Source organism: Nerophis lumbriciformis, linkage group LG30 (genome assembly GCF_033978685.3).
Source record: "Nerophis lumbriciformis linkage group LG30, RoL_Nlum_v2.1, whole genome shotgun sequence".
NCBI lineage: Eukaryota > Metazoa > Chordata > Actinopteri > Syngnathiformes > Syngnathidae > Nerophis > Nerophis lumbriciformis.
In genome coordinates, this window is record NC_084577.2 from 29,094,164 (window position 1) to 29,109,037 (window position 14,874).

Here is a 14,874-nt window from a genome sequence, read left to right on the forward strand (position 1 = left end):
GAGTTGGAACATCAAATATGTTGTCTTTGTAGCATATTCAACTGAATATGGCTTGAAAAGGATTTGCAAATCATTGTATTTGTCATGTCTGTGTAATCATGTTTTGTTTTAAGTCATGTTTTGTTTAGTTATAGGACTCTTTAGTTTCTGTCTTTTCACTCCCTTGTCTTGTTTCCATGATTACCCCATTAGTTTCACCTGTTCCACGTTTGGACTCATTGTGCACTCTTGATTGTCACCATAGCAACCCGTTAGTTTTCACCTGTCACGTCACGCACCTGTTTCACGTCTCGAGTCACGCACCTGTTTTCGTTAATCATGTCTGTAGCATTTAAGTTCATTGTTTTCAGTTTGTCTTTCTGACGACCTCACCGCATTTATGCTCTGTCCATGCCTGATACCGTATTTTCCGCACCATAAGGCGCCCTGGGTTATAAGCCGCGCCTTCAATGAACGGCATATTTCAAAACTTTGTCCACCTATAAGACGCCCCGTGTTATAAGCCGCATCTAACTGCGCTAAAGGAATGTCAAAAAAACAGTAAGATAGGTCAGCCAAACTTTAATAATATATTAAAAACCAGCGTGATGTGGGCGTGCATGGAGTCGTATATCAACATGGACGGAGCTGCGTGAAAAAAGCCACCCGGCCTCTTCGCGTAAACTTACCTTAACCACTCGCTCATCTTTTCTTCATCCATCCATCCCTTCGAGTTAGCTTTTATGATGACGCCGGCTGGAAAGGTCTCTTTTGGCAAGGTCTTCCTTTTGAATATCACCATGGGTGGAAGTTTCTGGCCATTAGCATGGCAAGCTAGAACCACAGTGAAGGATGACTTCTCATTCCCTGTGGTGCGAATATTCACCGTACGTGCTCCCGTTGTATCCACAGTGCGGTTCACAGGAATATCAAAAGTCAGTGGAACCTCGTCCATGTTGATAATGTTCTCTGGCCGGATCTTTTTTTCAGCTATCTTGTTTTTACAATATGCACGGAAAGTAGCCAGCTTTTCTTGAAAGTCTTTAGGCAGTTGCTGTGAAATAGTAGTCCGTGTGCGGATGGAGAGATTGCGTCTTTTCATGAACCGGAAACCTGTCGCTTAGTAGGAGCCATTTTGTGGTCTTTACAGATGTAAACACACAAAGGAAATGAAACGTAATATCCGCGCGCTTCTTCTTCTTCTACGCGGGCGGGTGGTTGCTTACAGTAGAAGAAGCGCTTCCTGTTCTATGGGGGCGGGTGCTTACCTTGGCGGTTGCTTGCGTAGAAGAAGAAGCACTTCCTCTTCTACGGGGAAAAAAGATGGCGGCTGTTTACCGTAGTTGCGAGACCGAAACTTTATGAAAATGAATCTTAATATTAATCCATATATAAAGCGCACCGGGTTATAAGGCGCACTGTCAGCTTTTGAGAAAATTTGTGGTGTTTAGGTGCGCCTTATAGTGCGGAAAATACGGTACTTCTTCCCATGTCCATTCTTCATGCAACTATTTTTGTCCAAGCCAAGTAAGTTTTTGTTCCATGTTTATAGTCTTTTTGGTTTCATAGTTTGTTCTCCGCCATTGTGCGTGTTTTTCGTTTGTACTTTTTTGCTATAGTCTTTTTGGTTTCATAGTTTATTCTCCGCCACTGTGCGCGCTTTTGTTTGATCCTTTTTTTTTGTATTTATAGTCTTTAAATAAAAAATGTACTTACATTCCCGTCTCGCCCGAGCCAACTTTCCGTTGCATCCCGGAAAAGCAAACACCCAAGACCAAGTCTTGACACTAACACAATTTCCCAACTCATATGGAAACGGGGTTTGTACAAGAGAAGTGTATTTGTAATATATTTACTGTATAATAATACAATAGAAGTGTATTTGTAATATATTTACTGTATAATAATAGAGTGTTTTAGCTACTTGATGGTCCCCGGTCGGGCTTTTACTTGCTCAACAGTTATCTACTTATTAAATACGGGAGTCCCGATACAGCTTTTTTTCACTTCAGATACGATATCAGCCTGTATCAGAGTGCATACTTTCATCATTTTGTAGTGTGGAATGTTGGAGAAGGTTTGATCAAGTGAACCGAGTCAGACGGAGAACAATGGCAGCTATGAAAAACTCTAACCTATTTATTATTAACCGCCTGGGATGGATTTATGCTGTCTTTAAGTTAAAGTGGAGTGCTAAGTGTAGTTTTTTTTTTTGGTCACAATAAGTTAAATGATGCGGACACCTTTGTTACTGGATACCTTCTAATTCTGCCTTGGATACTTTGTATGTATTAGTGATATGCAACTCTAATTATTTGACACTTGTTTATATTCACAAATTAGTTGTTCAATGTTTATTACATATGTCTAGCTGGTGTGCTCCAGTGTGCTTGGCTGTTGAGTAGCTGCGAGCTCCCAGTAGCCTGTAGCCGAGCACGTTTACCTTTGGTAAATGACTTAAGCAAAAACAGAAGACATGGTGTGCTTACTGTAAACACTTATCTTGCACACGTGACCCAAATGTGCGGAACTGGGTTTTTATTTGGTTTGTTTTTTTGCGATTGTTTTAACATTTTGTTTTCCGTAAATAACAGTTTACTCCGTTTATATACCAAGTTACCGTATTTTCCGCACTATTAGCCGCACCTAAAAACCACAAATTTACTCAAAAGCTGACAGTGCGGCTTTTAACCCGGTGCGCTTTATATATGGATTAATATTAAGATTCATTTTCATAAAGTTTCGATCTCGCAAACTACGGTAAACAGCCGCCATCTTTTTTCCCGGTAGAACAGGAAGCGCTTCTTCTTCTACGCAAGCAACCGCCAAGGTAAGCACCCGCCCCCATAGAACAGGAAGCGCTTCTTCTTCTACTGTAAGCAACCACCCGCCCCCGGAAAAAGAAGAAGCGCGCGGATTTTCGTTTCATTTCCTTTGTGTGTTTACATCTGTAAAGACCAGACCACAAAATGGCTCCTACTAAGCGACACGCGTATAACGCAGAATTTAAACTTAAGGCAATAAGTCATGCCGAAGAACACGGAAATAGAGCAGCAACAAGAGAATATAACATAAATGAATCAATGGTGCGTAGGTGGAGGAAGCAAGAAGATGACCTGCGCCAGGTAAAGAAGACAAAACAGAGTTTCCGAGGGAACAAAGCAAGATGGCTACTGTTGGAGGACAAACTCGAACAGTGGGTTGTTGAGCAGAGAGCAGCAAGCAGAAGTGTCAGCACCATCACTATTCGAATGAAGGCAACAGCGCTAGCAAGCGAACTTCACCTGGATGATTTTAAAGGTGGTGCTTCTTGGTGTTTCCGGTTCATGAAAAGACGCAATCTCTCCATCCGCACACGGACTACTATTTCACAGCAACTGCCTAAAGACTTTCAAGAAAAGCTGGCTACTTTCCGTGCATATTGTAAAAACAAGATAGCTGAAAAAAAGATCCGGCCAGAGAACATTATCAACATGGACGAGGTTCCACTGACTTTTGATATTCCTGTGAACCGCACTGTTGATACAACGGGAGCACGTACGGTGAATATTCGCACCACAGGGAATGAGAAGTCATCCTTCACTGTGGTTCTAGCTTGCCATGCTAATGGCCAGAAACTTCCACCCATGGTGATATTCAAAAGGAAGACCTTGCCAAAAGAGACCTTTCCAGCCGGCGTCATCATAAAAGCTAACTCGAAGGGATGGATGGATGAAGAAAAGATGAGCGAGTGGTTAAGGGAAGTTTACGCGAAGAGGCCGGGTGGCTTTTTTCACGCAGCTCCGTCCATGTTGATATACGACTCCATGCGCGCCCACATCACAGATGGTGTCAAAAAACAAGTGAAGCACACAAATACAACACTCGCCGTCATTCCGGGTGGATTAACCAAAGAACTCCAACCGCTGGATATTGGTGTCAACAGGGCATTTAAAGCATGACTGCGAACGGCGTGGGAACAATGGATGACCGAAGGCGAACACACCTTCACTAAGACAGGGAGACAGCGCCGGACGACATACGCCAACATCTGCCAGTGGATCGTAAATGCCTGGGCAGATATTTCGGTCACAACTGTGGTCCGAGCTTTCCGGAAGGCAGGATTCACAGAACTGCTGGACAACAGCGACACTGACTCCGATGACTTCGACGAGACGGAACCGGCCATTTTGGATCCCACATTCGCCCAACTTTTCAATTCGGACACCGAAGACGAAGAATTCGAAGGATTTACGAATGAAGAATAACTTCAGAAAGTGAGCGCTATGTTTATTTTGTGTGTTGTGACATTAACGTTCGAGCAACATTATGTTGCTATTGCTCTGCACTATTTTGAATTTTACTATGTTTGTGATTGCACATTTGCGTACATTTTGGGACAGAGTTGTTAGAACGCTGGTTTTTAATATATTATTAAAGTTTGACTGACCTATCTGACTGTTTTTTTGACATTCCCTTTAGCGCAGCGTAGGCGCGGCTTATAACACGGGGCGGCTTATAGGTGGACAAAGTTTTGAAATATGCCGTTCATTGAAGGTGCGGCTAATAACCCGGGGCGGCTTATAGTGCGGAAAATACGGTACTAGAGTTGACGATCCAACGTGATTCTTGATTCAAACTGATTTTTGCAATGTATTATTTTGTATAATAATTATAATGAAACTAACACAAACCCCGTTTCCATATGAGTTGGGAAATTGTGTTAGATGTAAATATAAACGGAATACTGTCATGTCTGTGTAATCATTGTTTTGTTTTAAGTCATGTTTTGTTTAGTTATAGGACTCTTTAGTTTCTGTCTTTTCACTCCCTTGTCTTGTTTCCATGATTACCCCATTAGTTTCACCTGTTCCACGTTTGGACTCATTACTGTCATGACTTGGTCTTGGGTGTTTGCTTTTCCGGGATGCAACGGAAAGTTGGCACGGGCGAGACGGGAATGAAGGTACATGATTTATTTATTATATTAAAAAAAAGTGCAAACGAAAAGCGCGCACAGTGGCGGAGAATAAACTATGAAACCAAAAGACTATAGCAAAAAAGTACAAACGAAAAACACGCACGGGTGACATCCAAAAAGAGTCATGATACGGGAAGGGAGGGGGCGCACCGTGCGGGGGGGGGGGGGGGGGCGTAATGTTGTAACAAATAATATTTCTATTAAATAGGCTTTACTTTGCATTTTAATTAACGTGGGATTATTTTTTGTATTTAGAAATAATAGTACCAACTTTTTTTTCTTTTTTTTTTCTCCAACATTTGTGGCACTGGAGTGGCGCCCCCTGATGGACGGCGCCCTTAGCATTTGCCTATACGGCCTATGCCACGGGCCGGCCCTGATAATGTGTTAATTCCACGACTGTATATATCGGTATCGTTTGATATCGGTATCGGTAGTTAAAGAGTTGGACAATATCGGCAAAAAGCCATTATCGGACATCCCTATTGGCAAGTATGCCATGACATTATGTTCTACGTAACTTTTGACCACCACTGTATATACAACCAGGGCCGGCCCGTGGCATAGGCCGTATAGGCAAATGCTAAGGGCGCCGTCCATCAGGGGGCGCCACGCCAGTGCCACAAATGTTGGAGAAAAAAAAAAAAAAAAGAGAAAAAAAGTTGTTACTATTATTTCTAAATACAAAAAATAATCCCACGTTAATTAAAATGCAAAGTAAAGCCTATTTAATAGAAATATTATTTGTTACAACATCCCCCCCCGCACGGTGCGCCCCCTCCCTTCCCGTATCATGAGTCTTTTTGGACGTCACCACATCAAAAAAATCAACACAAGAGATGTCAAAACGGCCAAAGCTGTCAGGTGCCCAGGGAAGAAAAAAGAGAAAAGAAGAGGAGTAGAAACGAGAAAAAGACAAGAGGTAGCAGGTAGGTAACGTACGCCTACATGAAATTATTTGTCTGTTACAGAATGTGATAGTAACCTGGCTTTTTAGCATTAAGCTAATGTTACATGATTCGGCAATTGCTAATCAATAAATAGCTAGTTCTGTTTTAACGTCGGGTTAATATTGTGGAGGGGGCTTAAATTGTTATGGAAAATAATAATGTAACGTTAGGTAATTACTGTACTCCCACCTTACATTCCTCAGGGACATTTGTATTAGATCTTTTAAGCAGGTGTTTTTTGTTTACATTGTTATTGCCTTCTGGTTAGCTAATGTTTGCCCTGCAGGTAATAGTCACTTTTCCACCCCTTTATATATTAGGTATAGTTGTAAGCCTAGTTGTTAAAGTGCACATCATTAATGTTAATTAAGCAATATGTATGTAAAAAATATTGTATTTCATATATTCATTTTTTATCTTCATTTATTTATTCGTATTTTTTTTTGATAAATGATAAATAAATGGGTTGTACTTGTATAGCGCTTTTCTACCTTCAAGGTACTCAAAGCGCTTTGACACTACTTCCATATTTACCCATTCACACACACATTCACACACTGATGGAGGGAGCTGCCATGCAAGGCGCTAACCAGCACCCATCAGGAGCAAGGGTGAAGTGTCTTGCTCAGGACACAACGGACATGACGAGGTTGGTACTAGGTGGGGATTGAATCAGGGACCCTCGGGTCGCGCACGGCCATTCTTCCACTGCGCCACGCCGTCCCCCTTTTATCTTGTTAACTATTCTGATTGTTAATTTGCTTTCTTTAAGTAAAAAAAAGGTCAAAGACAAAGCTATTTGGTTTCTTGTGAGTATATACAGTTCACTGCCGATGTGGGGGGGGCGCCATCTAAAATCTTGCCTAGGGCGCCAGATTGGTTAGGGCCGGGCCTGCAAGTATGGCATTATGTTCTACGTAACTTTTGACCACCACTGTATATACAACATTCATATCGTCACACAGTTTTCGGTCATTAGAAGTATTACTTTCTACTACTTTGAGCACTTTTTCCCTTCCAAATAAAGTGAAAAGAGCAAAGTAGAGAAACAGGTGTGAAACGCAAGAAAGGAAAAGAGAAAGAATGCAGCGAGGGACTAAAAAAAGGTTTTTTACACTAGAGCCCGCCCCCCGCGGCCTGTGGTTGGTCAGAAACGGCAAGTGGTGCTCTCTGATTGGCCAGTAGTGCAGTGCACGGCTTTAATAGTCTGCGCTCTCAGACACAATAAAGTTAGAAGCCGGGCCACTCGCAGCGTGGACGACCCACGGACTCCCACTGGAACTACTCACGCTAACGTGGGATTTGTTTGCCCCCTCCCGTGGATATATGCATGCCGCGGTTCTTTCAGGATAGTCCGGAGAGAGCGAGTCTGGCCATGCGGGCTTCGATGGTGTCGAGCCTGCTGCTGCTCTTGTCCGGACTCCTGGCGCCGAGCGCCGTGCGCGGCTTCGGCGACGAGGCGGAGGAGATGACCTGCGACCCCATCCGGATCGGCATGTGCCAAGGTCTGGGCTACAACGTCACCAAGATGCCCAACTTGGTGGGCAACGTGCTGCAGTCGGACGCCGAGCTGCAGCTGACCACCTTCACGCCGCTCATCCAGTACGGCTGCTCCGGCCAGCTCAAGGTACGCACGCACGCCGCGTCCGGTGCGGTTTGGAGTTTAGGACGGACGCAGATTTGCCGGACGACTCTTTTGTGCACGCGCGCACTTTTTTTTTTTTAGGGATGCAAATAGCCGTGGCTGCTGCGTGCGCGCGCGAAAGGGGAAAAAGAGCTTCTTTATAATCAGAATTTGAAATACTTGAATAATCCCTGAGGGGACGTTTAGATTTTCAGCACAAAAGCAGACAAACATTACAGGGAGACAGAACAGGATCAAACATTACAGGGAGACAGAACAGGATCAAACATTACAAGGAGACAGAACAGGATCAAACATCACAGGGAGACAGAACAGGATCAAACATCACAGGGAGACAGAACAGGATCAAACATTACAGGGAGACAGAACAGGATCAAACATTACAGGGAGACAGAACAGGATCGCTGACGGGGTCTGCCAACTTCAATCAATCAAAAGTTTACTTATATAGCCCTAAATCACGAGTGTCTCAAAGGGCTGCACGAGTCACGACGGCATCCTCGGCTCAGATCGCACATCAGGGCAAGGCAAACGTTGAGTGGATCTAGTTCATAGTGTGAGCGTCCAGTCCATAGTGGATCTAGGTAATAGTGTGAGAGTCCAGTCCATAGTGGATATAGTTCATAGTGTGAGAGTTCAGTCCGTAGTGGATCTAGTCAATAGTGTGAGAGTTCAGTCCATAGTGGATCTAGTCAATAGTGTGAGAGTTCAGTCCATAGTGGATCTAGTCAATAGTGTGAGAGTTCAGTCCATAGTGGATCTAGTTAATAGTGTGAGAGTTCAGTTCATAGTGTATCTAGTTAATAGTGTGAGAGTCCAGTTCATAGTGGATCTAGTTAATAGTGTGAGAGTCCAGTCCATAGTGGATCTAGTCATTAGTGCGACAGTTCAGTCCATAGTGGATCTAGTCAATAGTGTGAGAGTTCAGTCCATAGTGGATCTAGTTAATAGTGTGAGAGTTCAGTTCATAGTGTATCTAGTTAATAGTGTGAGAGTCCAGTTCATAGTGGATCTAGTTAATAGTGTGAGAGTCCAGTCCATAGTGGATCTAGTCATTAGTGCGACAGTTCAGTCCATAGTGGATCTAACATAATAGTGTGAGAGTTCAGTCCATAGTGGATCTAGTTAATAGTGTGAGAGTTCAGTCCATAGTGGATCTAGTTAATACTGTGAGAGTTCAGTCCATAGTGGATCTAGTTAATAGTGTGAGAGTTCAGTCCATAGTGGATCTAGTTAATAGTGTGAGAGTTCAGTCCATAGTGGATCTAGTCAATAGTGTGAGAGTTCAGTTCATAGTGGATCTAGTTAATAGTGTGAGAGTCCAGTCCATAGTGGATCTAGTTAATAGTGTGAGAGTCCAGTCCATAGTGGATCTAGTCAATAGTGTGAGAGTTCAGTCCATAGTGGATCTAGTTAATAGTGTGAGATTCCAGTCCATAGTGGATCTAGTTAATAGTGTGAGAGTTCAGTTCATAGTGGATCTAGTTAATAGTGTGAGAGTCCAGCCCATAGTGGATCTAGTTAATAGTGTGAGAGTCCAGTCCATAGTGGATCTAGTCAATAGTGTGAGAGTTCAGTCCATAGTGGATCTAGTTAATAGTGTGAGATTCCAGTCCATAGTGGATCTAGTTAATAGTGTGAGAGTTCAGTCCATAGTGGATCTAGTTAATAGTGTGAGAGTCCAGTCCATAGTGGATCTAGTTAATAGTGTGAGAGTCCAGTCCATAGTGGATCTAGTCAATAGGGTGAGAGTTCAGTCCATAGTGGATCTAGTTAATAGTGTGAGAGTCCAGTCCATAGTGGATCTAGTTAATAGTGTGAGAGTCCAGTCCATAGTGGATCTAGTTAATAGTGTGAGAGTCCAGTCCATAGTGGATCTAGTCAATAGGGTGAGAGTTCAGTCCATAGTGGATCTAGTTAATAGTGTGAGAGTCCAGTCCATAGTGGATCTAGTTAATAGTGTGAGAGTTCAGTCCATAGTGGATCTAGTTAATAGTGTGAGAGTTCAGTCCATAGTGGATCTAGTCAATAGTGTGAGAGTCCAGTCCATAGTGGATCTAGTCAATAGTGTGAGAGTTCAGTCCATAGTGGATCTGGTTAATAGTGTGAGAGTTCAGTCCGTAGTGGATCTAGTCAATAGTGTGAGAGTTCAGTCCATAGTGGATCTAGTTAAAAGTGTGAGAGTTCAGTTCATAGTGGATCTAGTTAATCCAGTCCATAGTGGATCTAGTCAATAGTTTGAGAGTTCAGTCCATAGTGGATCTGGTTAATAGTGTGAGAGTCCAGTTCATAGTGGATCTAGTTAATAGTGTGAGAGTCCAGTCCATAGTGGATCTAGTTAATAGTGTGAGAGTCCAGTCCATAGTGGATCTAGTCAATAGTGTGAGAGTTCAGTCCGTAGTGGATCTAGTTAATAGTGTGAGAGTTCAGTCCATAGTGGATCTAGTCAATAGTGTGAGAGTTCAGTCCATAGTGGATCTGGTCAATAGTGTGAGAGTTCAGTCCATAGTGGATCTAGTCAATAGTGTGAGAGTTCAGTCCATAGTGGATCTAGTCAAAAGTGTGAGAGTTCAGTCCGTAGTGGATCTAGTTAATAGTGTGAGAGTTCAGTCCATAGTGGATCTGGTTAATAGTGTGAGAGTTCAGTCCATAGTGGATCTAGTTAATAGTGTGAGAGTTCAGTCCATAGTAGATCTAGTCAATAGTGTGAGAGTTCAGTCCATAGTGGATCTAGTCAATAGTGTGAGAGTTCAGTCCATAGTGGATCTAGTCAATAGTGTGAGAGTTCAGTCCATAGTGGATCTAGTTAATAGTGTGAGAGTCCAGTTCATAGTGGATATAGTTAATAGTGTGAGAGTCCAGTCCATAGTGGATCTAGTCAATAGTGTGAGAGTCCAGTCCATAGTGGATCTAGTCAATAGTGTGAGAGTTCAGTCCATAGTGGATCTAGTTAATAGTCTGAGAGTCCAGTCCATAGTGGATCTAGTTAATAGTGTGAGAGTTCAGTCCATAGTGGATATAGTTAATAGTGTGAGAGTCCAGTCCATAGTGGATCTAGTCAATAGTGTGAGAGTCCAGTCCATAGTGGATCTAGTCAATAGTGTGAGAGTTCAGTCCATAGTGGATCTAGTTAATAGTCTGAGAGTCCAGTCCATAGTGGATCTAGTTAATAGTGTGAGAGTTCAGTCCATAGTGGATCTAGTTAATAGTGTGAGAGTCCAGTCCATAGTGGATCTAGTTAATAGTGTGAGAGTCCAGTCCATAGTGGATCTGGTTAATAGTGTGAGAGTTCAGTCCATAGTGGATCTGGTTAATAGTGTGAGAGTTCAGTCCATAGTGGATCTAGTTAATAGTGTGAGAGTCCAGTCCATAGTGGATCTAGTCAATAGTGTGAAAGTTCAGTCCGTAGTGGATCTAGTTAATAGTGTGAGAGTCCAGTCCATAGTGGATCTAGTCAATAGTGTGAGAGTTCAGTCCATAGTGGATCTGGTTAATAGTGCGAGTCCAGTCCATAGTGGATCTAACATAATAGTGAGAGTCCAGTCCATAGTGGATCTAGTTAATAGTGTGAGAGTCCAGTCCATAGTGGATCTAGTCAATAGTGTGAGAGTTCAGTCCATAGTGGATCTGGTTAATAGTGCGAGTCCAGTCCATAGTGGATCTAACATAATAGTGAGAGTCCAGTCCATAGTGGATCTAGTTAATAGTGTGAGAGTTCAGTCCATAGTGGATCTAGTCAATAGTGTGAGAGTTCAGTCCATAGTGGATCTGGTTAATAGTGCGAGTCCAGTCCATAGTGGATCTAACATAATAGTGAGAGTCCAGTCCATAGTGGATCTAGTTAATAGTGTGAGAGATCGAACCTGCAACCCTCAAGTTGCTGGCACGGCGGCTCTACCAACCGAGCTATACCGCCCCAAGTAGAATATCCCATTGATTTAAAAAGGGAATTTCCCAAAAATTTGGGGAAAAGCGGGAATCATCTAGTTAATGCATATTATTTCCAGGCTTTCGCGGGCCACATAAAATAATGGGGCGGGCCAGATTTGGCCCCCCGTGCCTTGCGTATTGACACATGTGGGCTAGGGGGAGTGGAATTCTGCTTGGGTCCTAATTCCCCCAGGGGAAAAATAAAATAAAAAATAATTTATTCCCCCATCCTCGTCACTGCTGTTGTGTCCTTGGGCAAGACACTTTACCCACCTGCTCCCAGTGCCACCCACACTGGTTTAAAAAAAAAATGTAATTTAGATATTGGGTTTCACAGCGCTTTGAGTCACTTGAGAAAAAGCGCTATATAAATATAATTCACTTCACTTCACAAAGTTCCACAACTCCCACATTTTTCATCTGATTCATCTGATGCTCCAATGCTGAAGTTGAACTGAAATCCTTAGTGGATCTAGTTAAAAGTGTGAGATCTAGTTAAAAGCTTGTAAAACACAAAATAGTAAAATCGCATTGAACACTTAACAATAAGCTCTTAAAATGAAGTGTAAGAAAATAGTGCAAAGTGTGAAAATGTAAACATAGAGAAACCTAAGAAGAACTATTTTCTGCAGGCTTAATGCCAGGAAATAACGTCTGTGTAACATTAATTTGCCCTGTTATTATTATTTAACTTTGGAAATTATTTTTTGTTATGCATTAATTGTTTAAAAATGATTAATATATCGGTCAATATCGATAATTATTGATATTTTTATGACTAATGGAAAATAAGAGAAGAGGAGAATAAAATATTTGATTTGAAATGTAACTTCCCCTGATTATAATCCCTCAAGGCAGAAAGGAAATGTCGACACAAGCATGGAAAACAAACAATGTCAACAAAATAGTAAAATCACTTATTAATAAGCTCTTAAAATGAAGGAATGTGTCAGAAATTCTTCATAAACTGTAAGAAAATAGTGCAAAGTGTGAAAATGTAAACACAGAGAAACCTGAGAAGAACTATTTTCTGCAGGTTTAGTGGCAGGGAGTTACAGCTGTGCTCTAAAGGGTGAGCGCGGCTAATATTAGCGGTCTTGGTGGGGACGAGCACCTTGCATCATGTACAGACCACATTGGTCTGACTCCGGTCCCTTTGACAAAACCCTAAAACTTTTCCTCTTTTATCCACAATTTCTTCCTCTTCTCACTCCATGCAAAGAATCAAGTAAACGTGATAGTTGATACTGTCACCTGATTGGCTGTCAGCGTGTCACGTGATCACTTCCTGCGTTGCTCGGTTACAAGGAGCTAGTGCCTTTGTTCATGCAACCAACCTTGCTTCCATACTTCTGCTAGCCAACACATTTTTTTATTGATATCGATTACGAGTCTATCGCGACGTACATCGATATCGTTTTTGGACGGGTAAACAAAGTTCTTCAGAGGACATTTGTGTGTGCAAGGCGGACAGAAGGACAAGACCTGCAAACTGCTCTGCTCAAAATTGCCCTGTAAGATTGGCCAACACCCCCTCCTAGCCCCCCGCACACACACACACACACACACACACACACACACACACACACACACACACACACACACACACACACACACACACACACACACACACACACTTTCTTGTATTTCTTACCTTCTTGAGACCTCTGAAAAAATGCCTACCTTTTTAGGACCAGCATTTCTAGATATATAAAGAAGTGTATTTACAACATTAATAATATATACATACCATGCAAATATAAAAAAAGGTTGTTGTGAAAAATGAGTTGGAATTTCACAAGAAAAATGTCACAATTTCACAAGAAAAATTTAGATTTTTGGCAGTATTATAATAAGTCGTAATTTTACTACATTTGACAAGAAAAACTGAACATTTGTGCAACATTATGCTCAAAGTTGGAATTTCTCTCTATAACAGTCACAGTTTTACAAGAAAAGCTTAACAATGTGGCAATTTTATGAAAAGACAGTTATAAAAGTCACACTTTTATAAGAAAAGTTACAAATTTTGGCAATATTATAATAATAATCGGAATTTTACTTGGCAAAATTATGACAAAAGCCATAATTTTACTAAAAAAAAACGTCACTATTTAACAAGAACAACATGGCACTATTGCGAGAAAAGTCAGAATTTTATAAGACAAATGTCACCATTTTGCATTAACAAGTAATAACTTTACATTAAAAAAGTCACAATTTTACGAGAAAATATTGCAATATTACAGAAAGAATATGAGAAATTGTTCCCAATTCTGTAAGCAAAAAGTCGACACTTTGTGAGAAAAATACTTTTATATGCACATTAAATCAACAAAAAATCCTGACTTTGGAGCAATGTTCACGGACTCTAGTATTTAGCTCTCTATTAGATGCAATGTTATTGGGACCATGATTTATGAATTGTGGCAGTATTATACTAAAAGTTGTCATTTTACTCAATGCAAGTCAACATTTTACAAGAAAAACTGAACATTTGTGCAATATTATGATAAAAGTTGGAATTTTACTCAGTAACAGTCACAGTTTTACAAGAAAAGCTTAAAATGTTGGCAATTTTATGAAAAGAGTCGGAATTTTACTTGACAAAAGTCACAATTTTATAAGAAAACTTACAAATTTTGGCAATATTATAATAATAATCGGAATTTTACTTGGCAAAATTATGACAAAAGCCATAATTTTACTAAAAAAACCTGTCACTATTTAACAAGAACAACAAAAAAATTGGCAATATTGTGAGAAAAGTCAGAATTTTATAAGACAAATGTCACCATTTTGCATTAACAAGTAATAACTTTACATTAAAAAAGTCACAATTTTACGAGAAAATATTGCAATGTTACAGAAAGAATATGAGAAATTGTTCCCACTTCTGTAAGCAAAAAGTCAACACTTTGTGAGAAAAAGACTTTTGTATGCACATTAAATCAACAAAAAATCCTGACTTTGGAGCAATGTTCACGGACTCTAGTATTTGGCTCTCTATTAGATGCAATGTTATTGGGACCATGATTTATGAATTGTGGCAGTAATATAATAAAAGTTGTCATTTTACTCAACGCAAGTCAAAATTTTACAAAAAAACTGAACATTTGTGCAATATTATGATAAAAGTTGGAATTTTACTCAATAACAGTCGCAGTTTTACAAGAAAAGCTTAAAATGTTGGCAATTTTATGAAAAGAGTCGGAATTTTACCTGACAAAAGTCACAATTTTATAAGAAAACTTTAAAATGTTGGCAATATTATAATAATCGGAATTTTACTTGGCAAAATTATGACAAAAGCCATAATTTTACTCAAAAAACGTCAGTATTTTACAAGAACAACAAAAAAAAATGGCAATATTGCGAGAAAAGTAGAATTTTATAAGACAAATGTCACC

General features: G+C 40.7%; 1 protein-coding gene across 1 annotated transcript in view; it reads left to right on the plus strand.

The window, feature by feature from the left end:
• Positions 1 to 7,191: 7,191 nt before the first annotated feature.
• The window catches only part of fzd4 (frizzled class receptor 4), a 52,884-nt gene continuing 45,201 nt past the window's right edge, over positions 7,192 to 14,874 (plus strand). Inside the window, exon 1 of the mRNA XM_061925867.1 lies at positions 7,192 to 7,516. Within this exon, the coding sequence (XP_061781851.1) occupies positions 7,220 to 7,516 (297 nt within the window). The 5' untranslated portion in view covers positions 7,192 to 7,219. The remainder of the gene's footprint in view (positions 7,517 to 14,874) is intronic.